A 16,035-nucleotide genomic window follows, 5' to 3' on the forward strand; every position below is an offset into this window, starting at 1 on the left:
ATCTTATGTCTAATTTCATGGCTGTCAGTATAAATGCAAAACCTTTGGATAGTCTACGAGCCCATTTTTGGTGGAACGACAAGTCTCCAAAAAAATTCAGCCTCATAACTTGAAACAGTATTTGCTTACCCTTATCTAGAGGAGGTTTGGGTACCCAATCTTGTGTTGATCACTACTCCACATTATTACTTCGGCTAAGATGGAGACTCATCCATTGAACAAGCCTCAAGACTAGGAAGTACAAAAATGGACCTGGAAAAGCCTAGAGAGAGTCAAGCTCAAGCCTACCCTTTAGAGATGGATTTGCTGGACTGTTGGTACAGGTGATCAGATTAAAATTTGGTCACATCCATGGATCCCAGGGCTAGAAAATTATAAAGTTGCAGTTCTGGTTCCTGTGTGAGGCACTGCAGTTCAAGCTTGAGAGCTTGACACGTGGAAGATGCGACATCCAACGGTGCCGAGCTCAAGAAGAAAGGAATAAAAAAAAAACTGGGTCAATTGAGCATGCACCGTTGGATGAAGCATCTTTGACATGTCAAGCTCTCAAGCCCGAACTGCAATGCACTGCAAAGGATTTTAATCCTCTCTAAGAGCTTAGGCAGAATCAGAACTAAAAACTTGCATGCTGAATCAATCAAAGATTTGGTTAAAAACATATTGTTATCTTCCATCATGTTTTTAAAAGTGAAAAACCCAGTTGATCCAATCGGACCGGAAGGAGCTGATGTTATTCTACCAACTTCAACCGGCTTCCAATCTGACCGGCAGGAGTTCATGGCATCCTGTCAACATCGACCGGCAGGAGTGCAAAGCATTCTGCCAACCGACTCTTCTGGTCGGACCTCGATTTAGGATGGCACCCCGATCTCTGCTCACTAATCAATAATCTCGGGGTGATAGTGGTGAATGGCGATGGTGGGGGTATGTGGTGGTGGTGACTGGTGAGAAAAGATGATGTTTTATTTTTAATATGAAATTACTGTTTTGCCCATCAAATTAATCAAGTGCTCGTTAAAGAGCAAAAGTGAAATTAATATCAATTTCAAAATTGAAACAGCTCAGCTATTTCAGAATTCCTATTCCATTTGATTTCTATTTCACAGAAATGAGGTGCAAAATCAAACCAAACAATTTCTGAAATAGAAATCACCCAATTAAATTTAATTAGAAATCATGCTAAATCAGGCCTAGAGTGCCACACGGCCACAGCCACTTCAAACGAGCAAGACATCCTGAGCAAAGAAGAAAACCAAATCTGGGTTTTGGACATATTAGCAAGAAAGACATTCACCACTGAGACTACTATAGAATTGCAGGTAATTCAAGAAGGCAATATAGTTTAAACTCCTGGTCCTGAAGCTTTCTAGTTTTGACATGCAATGTCAGAGACTCTATGGTTTTTTGAGTTATCAAAACTTGACACTGTAAAAGTACTGGAAATGAACCAGCTATAGTAGATGGAAGGAGACTGCTTATCACCATCACATGCATTCCTCCACAGTAAACCATAAGAAAAATGGCATTAAACCGCAAACATGCGAGGAAGCTGAATGCGTGCAGCTCGTTGATGGACATCAACTGATATAAAACTCTGATAGTGCTCAAAGCAGGTGGAAATGGCATACTGCCAGAGGAATCATTACCACAGGGCATTGAGGAAGTAATAAGGATCTACTGTAAAATCGATTTTTAATGGAAGAGAAAAAGAAACAAAAGAAAGACCATACAAGATCGTAGAAGATGAAGGGAACTCTTAAATTAAATTAAAAAATGGAAATGCAATTGTACAAAATCAAAAACTAGTACACGGGTAAACTAACACCTCCAAGAATAGCAATTTGTGAGAGGATCCATGGGGAAAAAGAATAAACTCAGCAATACTTGAAAATGCAGCTCAAAAAAAATCAAATCAAACCATTTTTCGTGGAACCCATGTCTTCGTGGAAAAATACTGAAAGACCAAATTGCTGGAGTGCCTCAAAAATTTAGGCTCACTCTGCTCCAACTGAGAATTATAAATAAACCCTCAAAGCATTTAATCACAGAGCTCAAAGTGCTGCTTGCTCTTCTACCAATATCAATCAAGCCTGTGGTGTAAAACCAATACTGTATATATTGGTTTAAATGGAACAGAAAACTGCTATTTATATCCTCTTTGATGTATAGACATAATTACTGGTCATGGTAGTCAATCCTAACTTCTCTGGCCTGAACAAACTTATTGTCACCAAACTTCTGTTTCCTGCCAAGATATCACGAGGAAATCAATTTCTCACTCGCTTTATAGTAGAGTATCTTCTGTACATAAAACATCATGTAGCCTTGAGCAGCCCTCACAATGTTCTCACTAACTTGAGTTATCCATGCATCATCACACTTGTACCACTGATTACTTAACCGTAGATAGGTTACATAATGGCCAGCATCCAATCTACCTGTGTGTGTGACTACAGCAAACAACTCAAACTCCGAAGACAAGTCATTGGAAGTGTCTGGCTCATCATCATCAAAAGCAAAAATCCGGTTGCCAAATCTACTCCTCAAGATGGAAGAAGAGAGGTAAGGTGCCATATCCAGGGAAAATGGGAACTGTAAGTAACGATCAACCTTCCTCGACATATTTTTTATGGTAGAATGCTCAAATCTTTTGATGTGAAAACAGGAAACCAGGGGGAGCTTTCTAATGGACATCTGCTTCAAAGACTCCTGCCTCACCTGGCACTGCTGGCAGAAGAATTTCTGGTCAGAACCTAGTCTCTCAGGCCTCGTAAAACGGTCCAAGCATCCAATCAGGGTAGATATACCATAGCTATCTGTCTCACCATTGGAACCATAATGTGACTTTGAGGAAGCCATCTTTGCAGAACCCCCCTGGTTTGGTTCCAAGTCCAATGAGATGTCAACACATGGATCATATGTCGTAGACGTGAAGCCACATGCTGTACAAGTGACATCAGATCTCAAGATACCAGAGAATACTCTGTGAGCAATGCAACAGTCTCCACTGCCTGAACAGACAACAAATAAGCTTATTATAATATCTGCCAGAATGTTAAGGATGGAATCTAAGACAAATTATTTTGGAACTTATTTTAGCAAGTGGAATTTACAAATTGTTCAACAATAGTTCAACTAGCTTTATTGATATGAGGCTGGTAGTTGTCTGGGCAACTGCTCCAGAAGCATAAAAGAAGAATACTCGGATACTAGACAGTAAGAAAAAAAAGCACTTTTTCCCCCTGCTTCCTATTTAAAACTAAAAACAATTGATTCTAATACACTTGAAATTCAAATAAAGAAGATTAATCTACAGGCACTAGTCAGAAAACATGTTCTATTCCAATTCTGTATCATGCTCTCTCTGATTCTTATCAATTCTTATTATTGAGATATAAATAGATAGATATTAAGATGCCTGAAGAGTTATTCCAATGTCAAAGTTTTGGAGATATCACCACAGGAGAGACCTATTACAGGAGAACAAGGATGACATAAGAGGATACCACAGCCTTTGGTGACGTATCACTTGATTTATGAAATCCAACACAGCTGCCACAGTCTCTCACCCAAAGAAGTATACTTGAAGGGAGTGCTAAAGAGATCAAAATGCAAACGCAAGATGAAAATCCTATGATTGACACACGTAAAAATAGGGAAGAAGTTGACTTACTATAAGTAAGCAGGTGACAGTCATCAAGCTTGCAAGCTGCTATTAGCTTCTCTATTGAAAGAGCACTTGCATTGTCTTAAGACCACATACAAGAGACAAACCCTCACCCTGCAGTTGAATATCGTGGTTACCTCTTGTTCTTTCACCATCTTCTAGAACTTTATCAATAACTTAAAATGTAGAAGAGGAATTCAGGCCCTCGTAAAGAGTATTTAAGTTGATGTGATGAATATGTTAAAACCTCTTGGTGCACACCCTACCAGTGCTTGGAAGCTGAACTTCGGTGAAAATAGAACCGAATAGATTGGTTGTAAATATTTCTGAATTGTCAATTTATTTCACTTGGATCAACCTATTGAGTCTTCTATAGACATATTAGCTTTGCATGTCTCAATTATGAGTTTATAGAGATTCCTTAAGGACAAATGAATTGAGAAGTCAACGATTTGACAACTTGGAAATCTTCCAATGCCCACTATGGGATCAAAAGAGGGATCCAATTGAAGGTAGGATACCTTATAGTCCTATACCACACACAGACTAAACAGATCACATAAACAATGGCATAATTGCAATAATCAAAGAGGCCTAAAATATCTCAGATAAACAAAAATGAAATGATTTTGTTAATTGCAGACAGCATCTCCTCTGGAAGTGAACAGAAATTATGACACTAGAAAACTCAAAAGGAAAAAAGAAATCAAGCCACCCATCCAGTAGTAGGATATAAAACCAGCAGCAAATCAGTTATGATTCTGACCCAAGTAGTTGGGATGAGGCAGTTCAACAGAGCCCATCAGGTGAGCCCAAAGCTCCTAGTACTTAAAAAAATGGACCCCAAAAGGAGCTGAGACAACACAGAGCTTAATATATGAAGGAATTACCTTGGCTTTGGGGCTTGCGTTGACCTTTCTCCACCTTTTCATGTATCCCATCAAGCATGGAAATGAAAAATTCATGGGCATCTTGCTGTTCATAACTTGCCAGATTTGCTGCATATTGCCACCAACTGCAACAAAGCCACAGTTTTTTCAACGATCAAACAATAGCTGCTTCACTATCAGAGAACACTTTCAAAATTCCATCCGTAGAAGTAGAACCCACTTCATTTGGTACTCAAGAAAATCTACTGAGGCCAAAGAAGAAAAAATCCAAATTACAAACTAGATGATTAAGCTCCCAAGCAAAAGAGTGAAGGCAGATTTGAAACAAGAATAAAAACCCTGAATGTAATAGGTGGTCCAAACAGAACCATCTCTGTAGTTTTACCACAAGCCTTTTCTTTCTCCTTCTACTCACACCTCATCTGCCTTAGAAAGACAGACTTTTTATTTCTATTTTTGAAAAAGTTAAAACTCTTGAATCTAAGTATTAGTCCAATAATTACGCTATCATCCACAGTAAACAAATATTTCGAACATAAGCACAAGAAACACGTAAATCCATGCAAACTTATAGATCCTGATTAAAATCACATAAAATCCGGCAAAGGAAAACAAGTTGGAAAGCTCAAATATGAGTTACAATAAGATGGAAGACCTGTAAAGAAAATTTGCTGGGCTGTAGGGCTTCCGATCGGCAGAGAAAACGGCTGAGAACATTGCATCCACGTCGCAAGCCAGGCAGAGCCGCAAATTCTTATTATTATCGTGGCCCGCTGCGTTCTTCTTCTTGACATTACCCATTTTGTTGTTCTGCTGACAGAGATACCGGTTATGGCGATCACTCAAGAAATAGTTTCTTAGTGGAGGCGTGTGAAGCAGAGCTTGCAGGACCGAATTCATGAAACAAGTGTTCCCAAGATTGTTAAGCCCTCGCAACCCCCATGGCAAGCAAGAAGAGTCTTCGTCTCCACTCTGCAATGGACTCGAACCCGTCCCCATCAAGAACCGCTCTCTTGGGTCGGGTGTCCACGGGCGATAATCTACCCTCTTCCGCTTCCTCTGATTCTCCGGCGGCAGAGATGGAGGCAACGTCAATCCGCCGCCAAGAGTTGATGCGGCAGTCTGTGCAAGGACAACGGCAGCATCAAAGTCATGGTCATAGACCTGATCGCGACAAACGCAACAGAAGAGCTCGGCACGGTCAACATCGACGGCGATCTCGTGACCCGGCATGGACTCGGCATGGGAGGCCGCATGAGACGACTCGGGCAGCGAGTGGCAGAAAACAGAGGCACAGGCGACGCATGCGTAGAGACGAGTGGGTGCGCAGTGACCACAGATGGAACAGCGAGGGACTTCGTCCGGGTCACGGCGGATCGCGGCACGGCCGAGTGGCTTGACTCGGAGGCACTCCTGTAGAGCGCGAAATGGCTTATGACCGTTTCGGGATCGGAAGTCGGCAAGGTGTGGACATGGCTGAGGAATCTGACGATTCTGACCGTTCCGTCTGTAATTGCTCTTCAAAGACATCGCAATTGCACCAGCAGCAGCAGGTTGTTCTTCTTAGTGATGGTGTTGATTTCGGGAAGGAGAGGAGAAGAAGAAACCCTAGACTTGCAGGACATAAGCTTCATCGATCGATCGGGAGACCTTGAGGAAGAATTATAGAAGAGGAATCGAAGGAATGCAGGAATAGAATTAAATCCGAATGTATTGTTCTTGTTGGCGAACTATTAAGAATTTCCTTTCGGGAGGATCCTTTCTTCATCTTTAAAAATCCAATCTTTAAATTTTCTTTTCTTTTATTTCTTTCTGGAATCTGGATTACAAAGAAAGAAAAATAAAGCTTTAAATATTTGTTTCAAACTTTGCGAATTTAATTATAATTTCCATTTTATTTTTTTTTTTCTGAATTCTGATTGTGTTTTTTTGGATCCAAAAAGGAAGGAGAGATTTGGGGAAAATGAAGAGATGAAAGACACAGAAATTCTACTGATGCAGCCGACTCTGCTTCAACTTTCTGAGGGTTTGTTTTTATGTTTCTTTCCCGAGAAAGTGAAGAAGGAAAAATGGTCGGGAAAGTGAAGAACGAAAAATGGAGAGAGAAAAATGAAGGATCTCCCTGGCAGCTGAGTTGGCAACCGTTAATATGTCCACGGAAGTTTCAACTATTAACCCTATAGTCACATTCCACGTGGCACGCAGAGCCAATGTAGAATCTTTATTACTCGGGGGAAAGTTTTCTTCTTCAGACTGGAGCGAAGGAACCCTACAATGGTCATTGGCCATAATTGTCTGCCCCTTATTTATGTATGATCGAAATTACCCTCTATTATTCTCTTATACTCTATGGACATGAGCTGAAAAACCTTGAACCTCGAACCTTGATTGTGGTCGAAGAAAAACTTGACCCTTACTAGTATTTATTAAAGAGACAAGAGATTGATGTTTGATCCCGTGAACCTTGTACTAGGATAGGAGCCAATGAGAGCATGTGCAGAGACATCAATATGGATGAGAATTTTTATTTTATGAGGTGGGATGATAATTTTGTCAATTTCTATCTTAATGTGTAGGAACCACACGACCAATCAACGTTTTTATTATTCTTATAAAATATAAAGAGAGGGCAAGCGACACAAAGAAATGCGTTAATGATAAAGTAGTATCTCATGTATGGGAGGACAGATCCGCAAGAGATCATTTTATATTTTGAGAAGAGAGATAGACACAGATTGCCCTATTGCATACTACTATAGTTGTTTAGAGAACCTTTTCCGTTGGAAGATATTATTATATAGGAAAAAGTTTCTCATACAGCCTATAGATTATACACTCTCACATGACCTTTTATTATTTTCTGAATGATACCAATTCCTATGTCACCACTAGTGTGGCGTAGGAGATTTTCTCACGCAAGGGATGTTGGGAACCTTCTCCGTATTATGTGGGGAAAAGCCTTTTCCTTTATCTTTAGGTTAAATTGTTTTTTTGTTTTTTTTTTTTTTGATGAAAAATATATAAACAATTAAAATGAGCAAGCTACAGCGAGTTGGGTTCCTTAGAGTCTATACTACTACCATACATACGGAAGGTCAAGTTAGAGAAATTGTCTGTAACATCAGAGAGATGAAGAAAGATAGGTAAAAGGTTCCAAGAGATAGAGGACTTGAAAGTAAGTATATTAAAAACTGTTCTATTGGTTAACCATATCTCAATAAACGTTACTCTTGCCCGGCATGCGGCATGCCACCCCTCCCAAAAAGACTTCAACTCTGCCTCCTGTACATCCTGTGTGTCACAGCTACCTGCATCTGTTAGAATACTTTGACCATTCACCAAAACATAATATATCCACCGGCTTAATTTAAAATCTGGTTCAAAAATTCCTGCGATCATCAAGCCAGATATATTGACATTAATAGGATGTGTGAAAGAGTAATTAGCAAGCGAAGAAGGGGGAGAGTCACTATCCTGTAAACCGGGTGGGGTGATTCCCAAATCCTGCAACCAAAGTGAAACATTGTTTAAGACCACATGAGGGTTGGCTGAAGCATTGCACATTAAAACCTTGTTTCTTACAGACCAAATAAAATAACAAGTGATAATAAAAACCGAAGAAAATCAAACTAGAGAAGTTCTACCCAGATAGAGACGGTCCAGGAAAGAGATCATTAGATCAAGGAGAGAGTGAGCAGACAAATGCTCAGTTCTTAATCCCAGAGGACTAGAAACCCATACGTGCTTAGTCCAGTTACACCACAGGAGCCACAGAGAAGACATTGAGACTCGATAGCCATCCAATTCGACAAAATGCCACGAGTGGGGTTCCCTGCATGTAAAAGACGCCAAAAAAATATTTTAAATATAGGATGAATTTTCAATTTCCAAAAAAAATTCCACCATATGGTAGCATTAGTTCTAGTGGAAAATGATGATGTCAGAAAATTAGCAACCTTCTTGGTGGAAAATCTACCTGTTTTAGTGAGGGTGCACCTCCATACATCATCAGTACTAGTAATTGGAATTCCAAGAATTGTACGAGAAGTATGAGAATCAAAGCAAGCCATTAACTCAGAAGAATCCCATAAATTGTTGTTAGATGAATATGAGATTAAGTTGTTATTGCGTTTTTGGATCAATGATCATCAATCTAATCCCATCGAATCTCGATAGTTGAACATTTTACGTGAAACAGACTATGACGATAATCTCTCACCATCTTCTCGCCTCTGCATCACCACCCCACCTTGGCCCCCTCTCTCTCTCTCTCTCTCTCTCTCTCTCTCTTTCTCTCTCTCTCTCTGCATCCCCTAGGGGTGTCAATAAAGCCCGGCTGGCCCGAACCCGCCCTGAGCCCGGCCCGGGCCCGACCTTGATTTTTTGACCCTGAGGGTGGGTTTGGGTTTAATTATAGTCTGACCCTGGTAGGTTCGGGTCGGGTCAGGGTTTAGATCCTGGGCCTAGCCCGGCCCGACCCGACCCGACCCTATATTAATTATAGGTATATAATATATATATATATATATATATATATATATATATATATTATATACTTAATATAAGTATTTTCTTGACAAAAAAAAAAAAGGAGAGAATTGTACAGAGATAACTACTAGCTTTGTCATCATCATGAAGTGGGAACCCATAAAAAGAGTAGATCATCTACTATTTTGATCAGGACCATAAAAAGAGTCACTGACATGATTGTTATTTAGTTGTAGCCCCTATAAGCTTCCAGGCCTATTGAGGGGACACCATTACAATTGTAGAGAGAGAGTTTATACACACGCCATTTTTTTCAACATATTTATTAGCTGTCCCATAGGTTGAGATCCTATGTTACAAAAACATGGTCTAATGAGACACGTGGACGGTGCCATAAATAAGGACCAACCCGACCCGGCCCGACCCTGGCAGGGTCGGGTCAGGGTCAGGGTCAGGGTCAGGGTTAAGGCCTCTAGGGTCGGGTCAGGGTTTAGGCAGGCCCGGCCCAACCCGACCCATTGACACCCCTAGCATCCCCCTCCGGTGGCCAAGTCCTGTAAAGGAACCATACTCTGTTTCTTTTTTCTTTTTCTTTTCTTTTTTATTTGTTTATAACCTTAACTGTGAAAATCAGGTAAATATTTCGAAGGAGAAAAGTTCTCTATGGGGGAGTGTACCGTCCACATTCAAACACGGAGGGGGACAAAATGATTACCTTGCCCCCATGAAAAGCAAAAATTCCACCCCCAAGAAGCCAGTGTCTGCTCTGATGCAGGAGCCATGCATCCACACAAAGAATGCCGTCCCTATTTCGAAATCGTCCGAGAATGTGAAATCAAACTAAAATGCATTCTAGCATACTAAACAAAATTATACGATTACAATATAAAATGTAAGGAAGAGTTGGCAAGATGTACAATTGGAATTGTACATTTTGCGTCCTACCAGTCATTCTATTTTGTCACATCCTCTGACTGGTCTTGTGCCTCTCTCAGCCTATCACGGTCTCACCTCTCAATCTGGGTTGGCACTTGGCACTACATTTTCCGACCCGAACCCGACTTTAGCCTCTCTTCTTGTGGGATCCCATCCCTTGACGGCTTGACCAATTAATTACAATGGTGGAACAAACCCTTGGCCCACAAGGTCGAATCCGATTGGCCATGTCCAGCATATGGGTCCCGCTATTGAGTAGAATCTACGGTTAGAATCAACCCACAGCACGCCAAGCATTTGTACGATTCTGCTGTATCTGGTAATGGCCCCCCAACCTCATAAAGAGAGCAAGAGTCAGCTTCAATAGTTTTTATGGTATCATCCTTAACTTCATCCAAAAAAAAAAAATTCAAACTTAATGTTGGCACTAGGCATTGATATGTCAAAAATCGTAGGGGCCCACCATGACAACTTAGGATCATAGGACGGGGGTTAGGCGTGAGATGGCATAAGTAAAACAGTTCAAATGGATGAAAATATACACAAGAAAATGTCATTTAAATATGGCAAATTGGCAATACCAAAACAAAGTAATAAAACTAATGACAATAATATCTGCAAAAGAGATCGCTGCCTTGGCCTTTAGAGTCTGCATGTGTACGCTGGACAATAAGATCGTATGTTCAAGCCTCTCCTTTGACGGTATTTCCACTTTTCCATGGTAGCTCAGTAAAAAAAAATTAATGAAACTTATCTTTTGTTGCTAAATTTAATAGATTTTTCTTCGATTCAATTTTCTAAGGTTTTAATCGATTCTACTCGATTCCCTTCTGATTCCAATCAGATTCAAAACGAAATCAATGGAAACCAATCTCATACCGCGTTTTAAAACCTTAGCCTACAAACTACAAAGACCTCTATTGACCTAATGATTCATCCATCTATATATCTCTCTCTCTCTCTCTCTCTCTCTCTCTCTCTCTCTCTCTCTCTCTCATGTTTATATATTTGTCTTTTCTCATTCCACTAAGGGAAGAAGAATCCACTTTTCTTATGTGAAAATATGCAAACTAAATCCCTCTCTGACACAAACACAATTACATTGGTCCCAATACCCATGGCATTGTCTCCAAATTCTAGACTTCTTTAAATATTGGTTTTAGCTTTCATGATTGTTCAATGTTCTAATTTATTATTCATACTATAATGTTTTCGTCCCCCTTCCCTTGTGGTTCTTTGTGAATTGATTTTCTTTGAACTTTCTTACCATATTGTATATTCTTTCATTATTATTTTCATACAAGGCTTCCATCTAGAGTTGGGTTGGGAGTAGCTAGGATACATGATAAATTTAGAGAAAGTGGCGTGATCCTGACTGAGGGAATCAAAAGAGCCAAGGATAGGCCTAAATAAAATAACCGAAGAAAAAGTGGTGAAGAAAGATATATTTAGTTTTGAATTTTTATCTGCTGTTGTAACTGCAACACTGCTATGCGCATCATGCGGCCCAGCAGCGGCCATGTGTGCACAGCGAGCCCCACTGTGCACACATGGCCTCTACTGCGCCGCACGTTGCACACAGCAGCGTTGCAGTTACAACAGCAGATAAAGGTCCTTTAGTTTTATGCCTTGTTTCTGATATAACCTCAAATAGAGCTGAATTGAGAGCAAAGACATATGTGGTCGACCCCATTTACTTGGACTAAGATATTGTGATGTTGTTTGTTGTATCACACTCCAATTCGAGGTCTGGTGCAAAATGTTGGGCAACTAAGAAGTGGTACGTAGTTAAGAAGGATATAAGAATGACTGATGCCCTAGAGTTTGTGTCGATGTTGTATGCCCCCTTTACTTATTTATTATTAATATGTTGTCTCTTCTAGGATCCATGTAATTGACCTCCATTAAGCTGAGATAGAACTATTTTATTGTTGTTATTATTGTTGTTGTAAGTCTTCCATCTAGCAAGGAGGAATTTTTTTTACAATTAGTTAGACAATTTTCAACATGGTTAAACTTATAGAACTGTTCCAATTTGTAGGGAAGTTAAAAGGGGACACAATACTCTTGAATTTTATAAACTATGACTCTCTCCTCTCTCCTAGTCTTGCTTCTTTTTTAAATAAATTAATGGTACTAGGGTTTCTTTTTTTGCTTGGTCAAAAACACTATTCTATTTATATCACACATGCATCCATATAAGAAGTTTTAAAAATTATTTGCACGATTTTTTTTTGGCAAGGGAATGCTGCCTGGTTGTTTGGCCCCTGCATCAGTACGGGGCCAATAAGAGCGTGTACATGGGCATCAACTTGGATGAAATTTTTTTATTTCATAAGTGGTGGAACGGTAATTACACACGCTCCTATGTCTGGGCTCAAGGGTCACACAACTAAGCGTTCTTCTCCCCCTTGTTTGCATTGTTTTTTTGGCAAGAGATTGTTGTTTGGTTACGTGGCCCCTACACCAATGCAAAGGTCAATGAAAACATACGCAGAGACATCAAAATGGTAATTATAGGTGCTCTTATGTCTGGGCGCAAAGGTCATGCAATCAAGCATTCTTTATGCCCACCCCCCTCCATTTTTTTTGGGTGCTCACAAAGACCTAAACTAGTAGATCTAGTATTTTATATCCTTCACTAATTTATACAAAACCTATCCTATATTGTGACATAATTTAATAAATAAAAGGAGCCGCCCTATGTGTTAGCAAGGCATTTGGTGGTTGTATCAAACAATAAGACAACCAAGGAAATATAACAATAAAATTTTTGACACAATCCTTTTTCCTTTTGCTTTTAAAAAACAACAATTTGCTCAAGAAAAATGACTGTGTTGACCATGCCCAACACTTTTTCCCTAAAGTAAAATAAAAAATATATCTATATTAATTTATAATTCGTTTCATAATAGCTCGAGAGACTTTATTCAGTTTGAGATTGGATTATCAATTTTGAGCAGCGAGAAGAAAATAGTTTTTTTTTTCTTGGTTGAGAGAAGAAAATAGTAAGTGCAAGAGAAATCAACTACCGTACCAAAAAAAGAGAAATCAACTAATTTTCCACAAAAAAGGGAGAAAATAATTAAAGATACATGAGGTTTGTTTTTTTGTTTAAATCTTAGTTCTTCTTTTAACTTGTTCAAATAAAAAACCCTTGAAAGGGTTTGTGAACCCTAAGATGGTGGGTGAACCGTCCTCTAGTGGTGGAGTGAAATTTAATCCAAAATTTAAAACCTTATTTATTTTAAAATACTTTTAATTAATATTTTAGATCTAAAGTCAACTTACTATTAAGTATTTTATGTGAGTGGAAAATGCAAATAGTTTATATATCTACTATGTTGTACATGATACTTGATATCTACAATTGTTCCATTTTTTATTGCTACTTGCCAAATGGACATGTTCGATCTCCAATTTTTTAAATTTTTTTAATTAAGCAGCGAAGGAGGGAAATTAATGACAAGTAATTATGGCCTGCAATTTTATTTTCGAGATAAAAATGTTTTAATCCTAATATTATCCTATATATAGTTAGATTAACTGTTAGAAATATTATAAGGTACTACACCATGGAACCAGGTTGAATCCAGTGAAGGTTACTTGGGATTTGAGATGGTAATTAAAATACCAACTCCCACTATTTAGTTGATAAGATAAGTTATGGAGAGGCCAAAGAGAGATTGAGAGATAGGGAGAGGGGGGGAAGGGGTAACACCATATAGTATAATTACACTATTAGCTCTTTAACCATTGTACCTCCAGTCATTATATGATGGGCAAAAACATAAGATTACAAATTTCATTTGGTTGCAAACGGACACACCCATGTGGTGTTTGCATATAATTTAGTCATCATTTTCCTTAGTAACTGCGATAGATATGCTATTTATAAAACATGTTTTGACTTTTTGGCCTAGAGTAACGGCTCTTGGGAATCAAATCGGAACAACTTCAGCAAAGTATGAGCGTCATAAGAATTCAGGAATCGAATACTCGATTCTCGGATAAAATGGCTATGTCACCTTCTGAGGATCGGGCGAAAAAGGATCGAAGAAGTTGGGTCCGGGTAATTCAGACTTCGGACAAAGGGACAAGGCTCAAAAACTCAGAAATTAGTTGGGGAAGGCCCCAAAACAAGGGAAACAGAAAAAAATGACGAAAACTGGGCTCTGAGAGCTCCCCCTCTCTTAGAAACTTGAAATGTGCAAATGAGGGGGAGGAGGAAAGGGGCTATTTATAGGCAAAAATGGGTTCTGCGACGCCACTGCATGACAGGACTGCACTGTGCATGTCTTTATTTATTTATTAGAAAAAGAACACTTGCTTACATATGTTGGACTGACAAGAAGATAAAATTTATAATCAATATTGGTCTCAATTATTCAATGAACATGAATACACCTTTCACGAAGAATAGTTGGGCCCGCATATTGAAAGAATATGACAAAAAATGTGAGAAGCAAATAATTATGCCACAACTAAAAATAAATGGAACATTTTGAAAGTTATGTGGCTTGCATGAGTGTTTTTTAAAATAAGACTAACAATTAGAGGTGGAACAAGGGTCTCGGAATAGATGATCAATCTAGTGAAGAGCATTGTATGGCTTATGTAAAGATAAATCCTTCACATAATAAATCCAACTTTAATTTGTAGTTTATAATCCTATATGATTTTCGGGGCAAAAAATCTCTACTTGGCCGCATAGTCTCTACACAAATGTCTGGCCCAATAGGTGAACATGCCTAGGTATCTTTCAGGGGGTAGAAGTGTCATCTCACGGTGCCCTATGAGAGGGCATAGGAAACACTACCAAGTAGAGATCTTTTTCTCTAATTTTTGATAGTATTTTATGTCATAATTAAATTGCATAAGCATTCCCACAAAAAACATTTCTAGAATGCTCCCTTACATAATGAAATACTATTAAAAGTGCTTTTTTTTTTTTTACAAAAAAAAAAAACCTACCTTCTATGTGTTGTGGGTCACACATATCATCCTATCACTTCGAATCAACTCTACTTCAAGTCAAACATCCCATATAGAAATTACAATTAAACATTGTATTTTTATTTCACCCTACTTGATCACTTCACTTAATCAAATGAGGCCTTCCATCATTTGAATCACTCATCAGCCTTCTTGTAGGGTGATGAATTTTTATCTGCTATTGGGCACTGCAGCGCTGTTGTGCCATCGTGCGGCACAACAGCGGCCATGTATACACAACGGGCCCCACTGTGCACACATGACCGCTACTGCGCCGCACGATGGCACAGCAGCGGATAAAGATCCGTGGGTGATAGCCAATCATTATGTATCTTCTGTTCAAAATTAAAAAAAAAAAAAAGAAAGGGAAAATTACATGATTAACTACTTTTGGGTTTTCATTTACAAAACTGTCCACCTTATGTTTGAGTTAACAAAAATAGACAAAAACAAGTTTAGTTTTACAAAACTAGACAAAATAGTGACTCTCCTTCCTTCCTTGGCAGTTCCCCTCTAAAAAAATCTCTTTTTTTTTCCTCTATTACTTGGGGTAGCAGAGAATGGCGGTGGCGGTGGCGGTGGCGGTGGCTGTGACAAGGGTAGGGTTGCAGGGAACGGAGGATGCCTGGGCGAGAAGGCAATGATAAGGATAAAAATGTCTAAAAAAGTAAGTGTGGGAGGGAGAGATACTATTTTGTCAAGTTTTGTAAACCTTAACTTGTTTTTGTCTATTTTTGTTAACTCAAACATACGGTGGACAATTTTATAAATGAAAATCCAAAAGTAGCTAATCATGTAATTTTCCCAAAAAAAAAAAAAACCACTCAGTATCCACCGTGCTTTAGGAATTTTCGCCAATCAGATCATCGGGCACGGACGACGGGGCTAGAGGCAGAGAATGGGATCTTCGAAATTTCGAACCATCCGTTGGTGGACCCAAAAGATCGAGCCTGGTTCTGTCGCGAAAATAGACCAATGGCCGGAGGCCACATCATGGTGGTTTCCATTTCATAAAAAGTAGAAGAAACACTAATAACGAGTAACGACTGTGGAAAGCAA

General features: G+C 39.1%; 1 protein-coding gene across 1 annotated transcript; it reads right to left on the minus strand.

Annotated features, from left to right (window-relative positions):
• Window positions 1-1,899: 1,899 nt before the first annotated feature.
• On the minus strand, window positions 1,900-6,392 carry LOC122667570 (ubiquitin C-terminal hydrolase 22-like). Its single transcript, XM_043863900.1, has 3 exons — window positions 5,213-6,392; window positions 4,558-4,682; window positions 1,900-3,011 (listed from the first exon to the last, which is right to left on the minus strand). The coding sequence occupies exons 1-3, from the start codon at window positions 6,085-6,087 to the stop codon at window positions 2,257-2,259; spliced, it is 1,755 nt and encodes a 584-aa protein (XP_043719835.1). The 5' UTR covers window positions 6,088-6,392; the 3' UTR covers window positions 1,900-2,256.
• Window positions 6,393-16,035: the final 9,643 nt, after the last annotated feature.

This window comes from Telopea speciosissima, chromosome 7, assembly GCF_018873765.1.
Source record: "Telopea speciosissima isolate NSW1024214 ecotype Mountain lineage chromosome 7, Tspe_v1, whole genome shotgun sequence".
Lineage (NCBI taxonomy): Eukaryota > Viridiplantae > Streptophyta > Magnoliopsida > Proteales > Proteaceae > Telopea > Telopea speciosissima.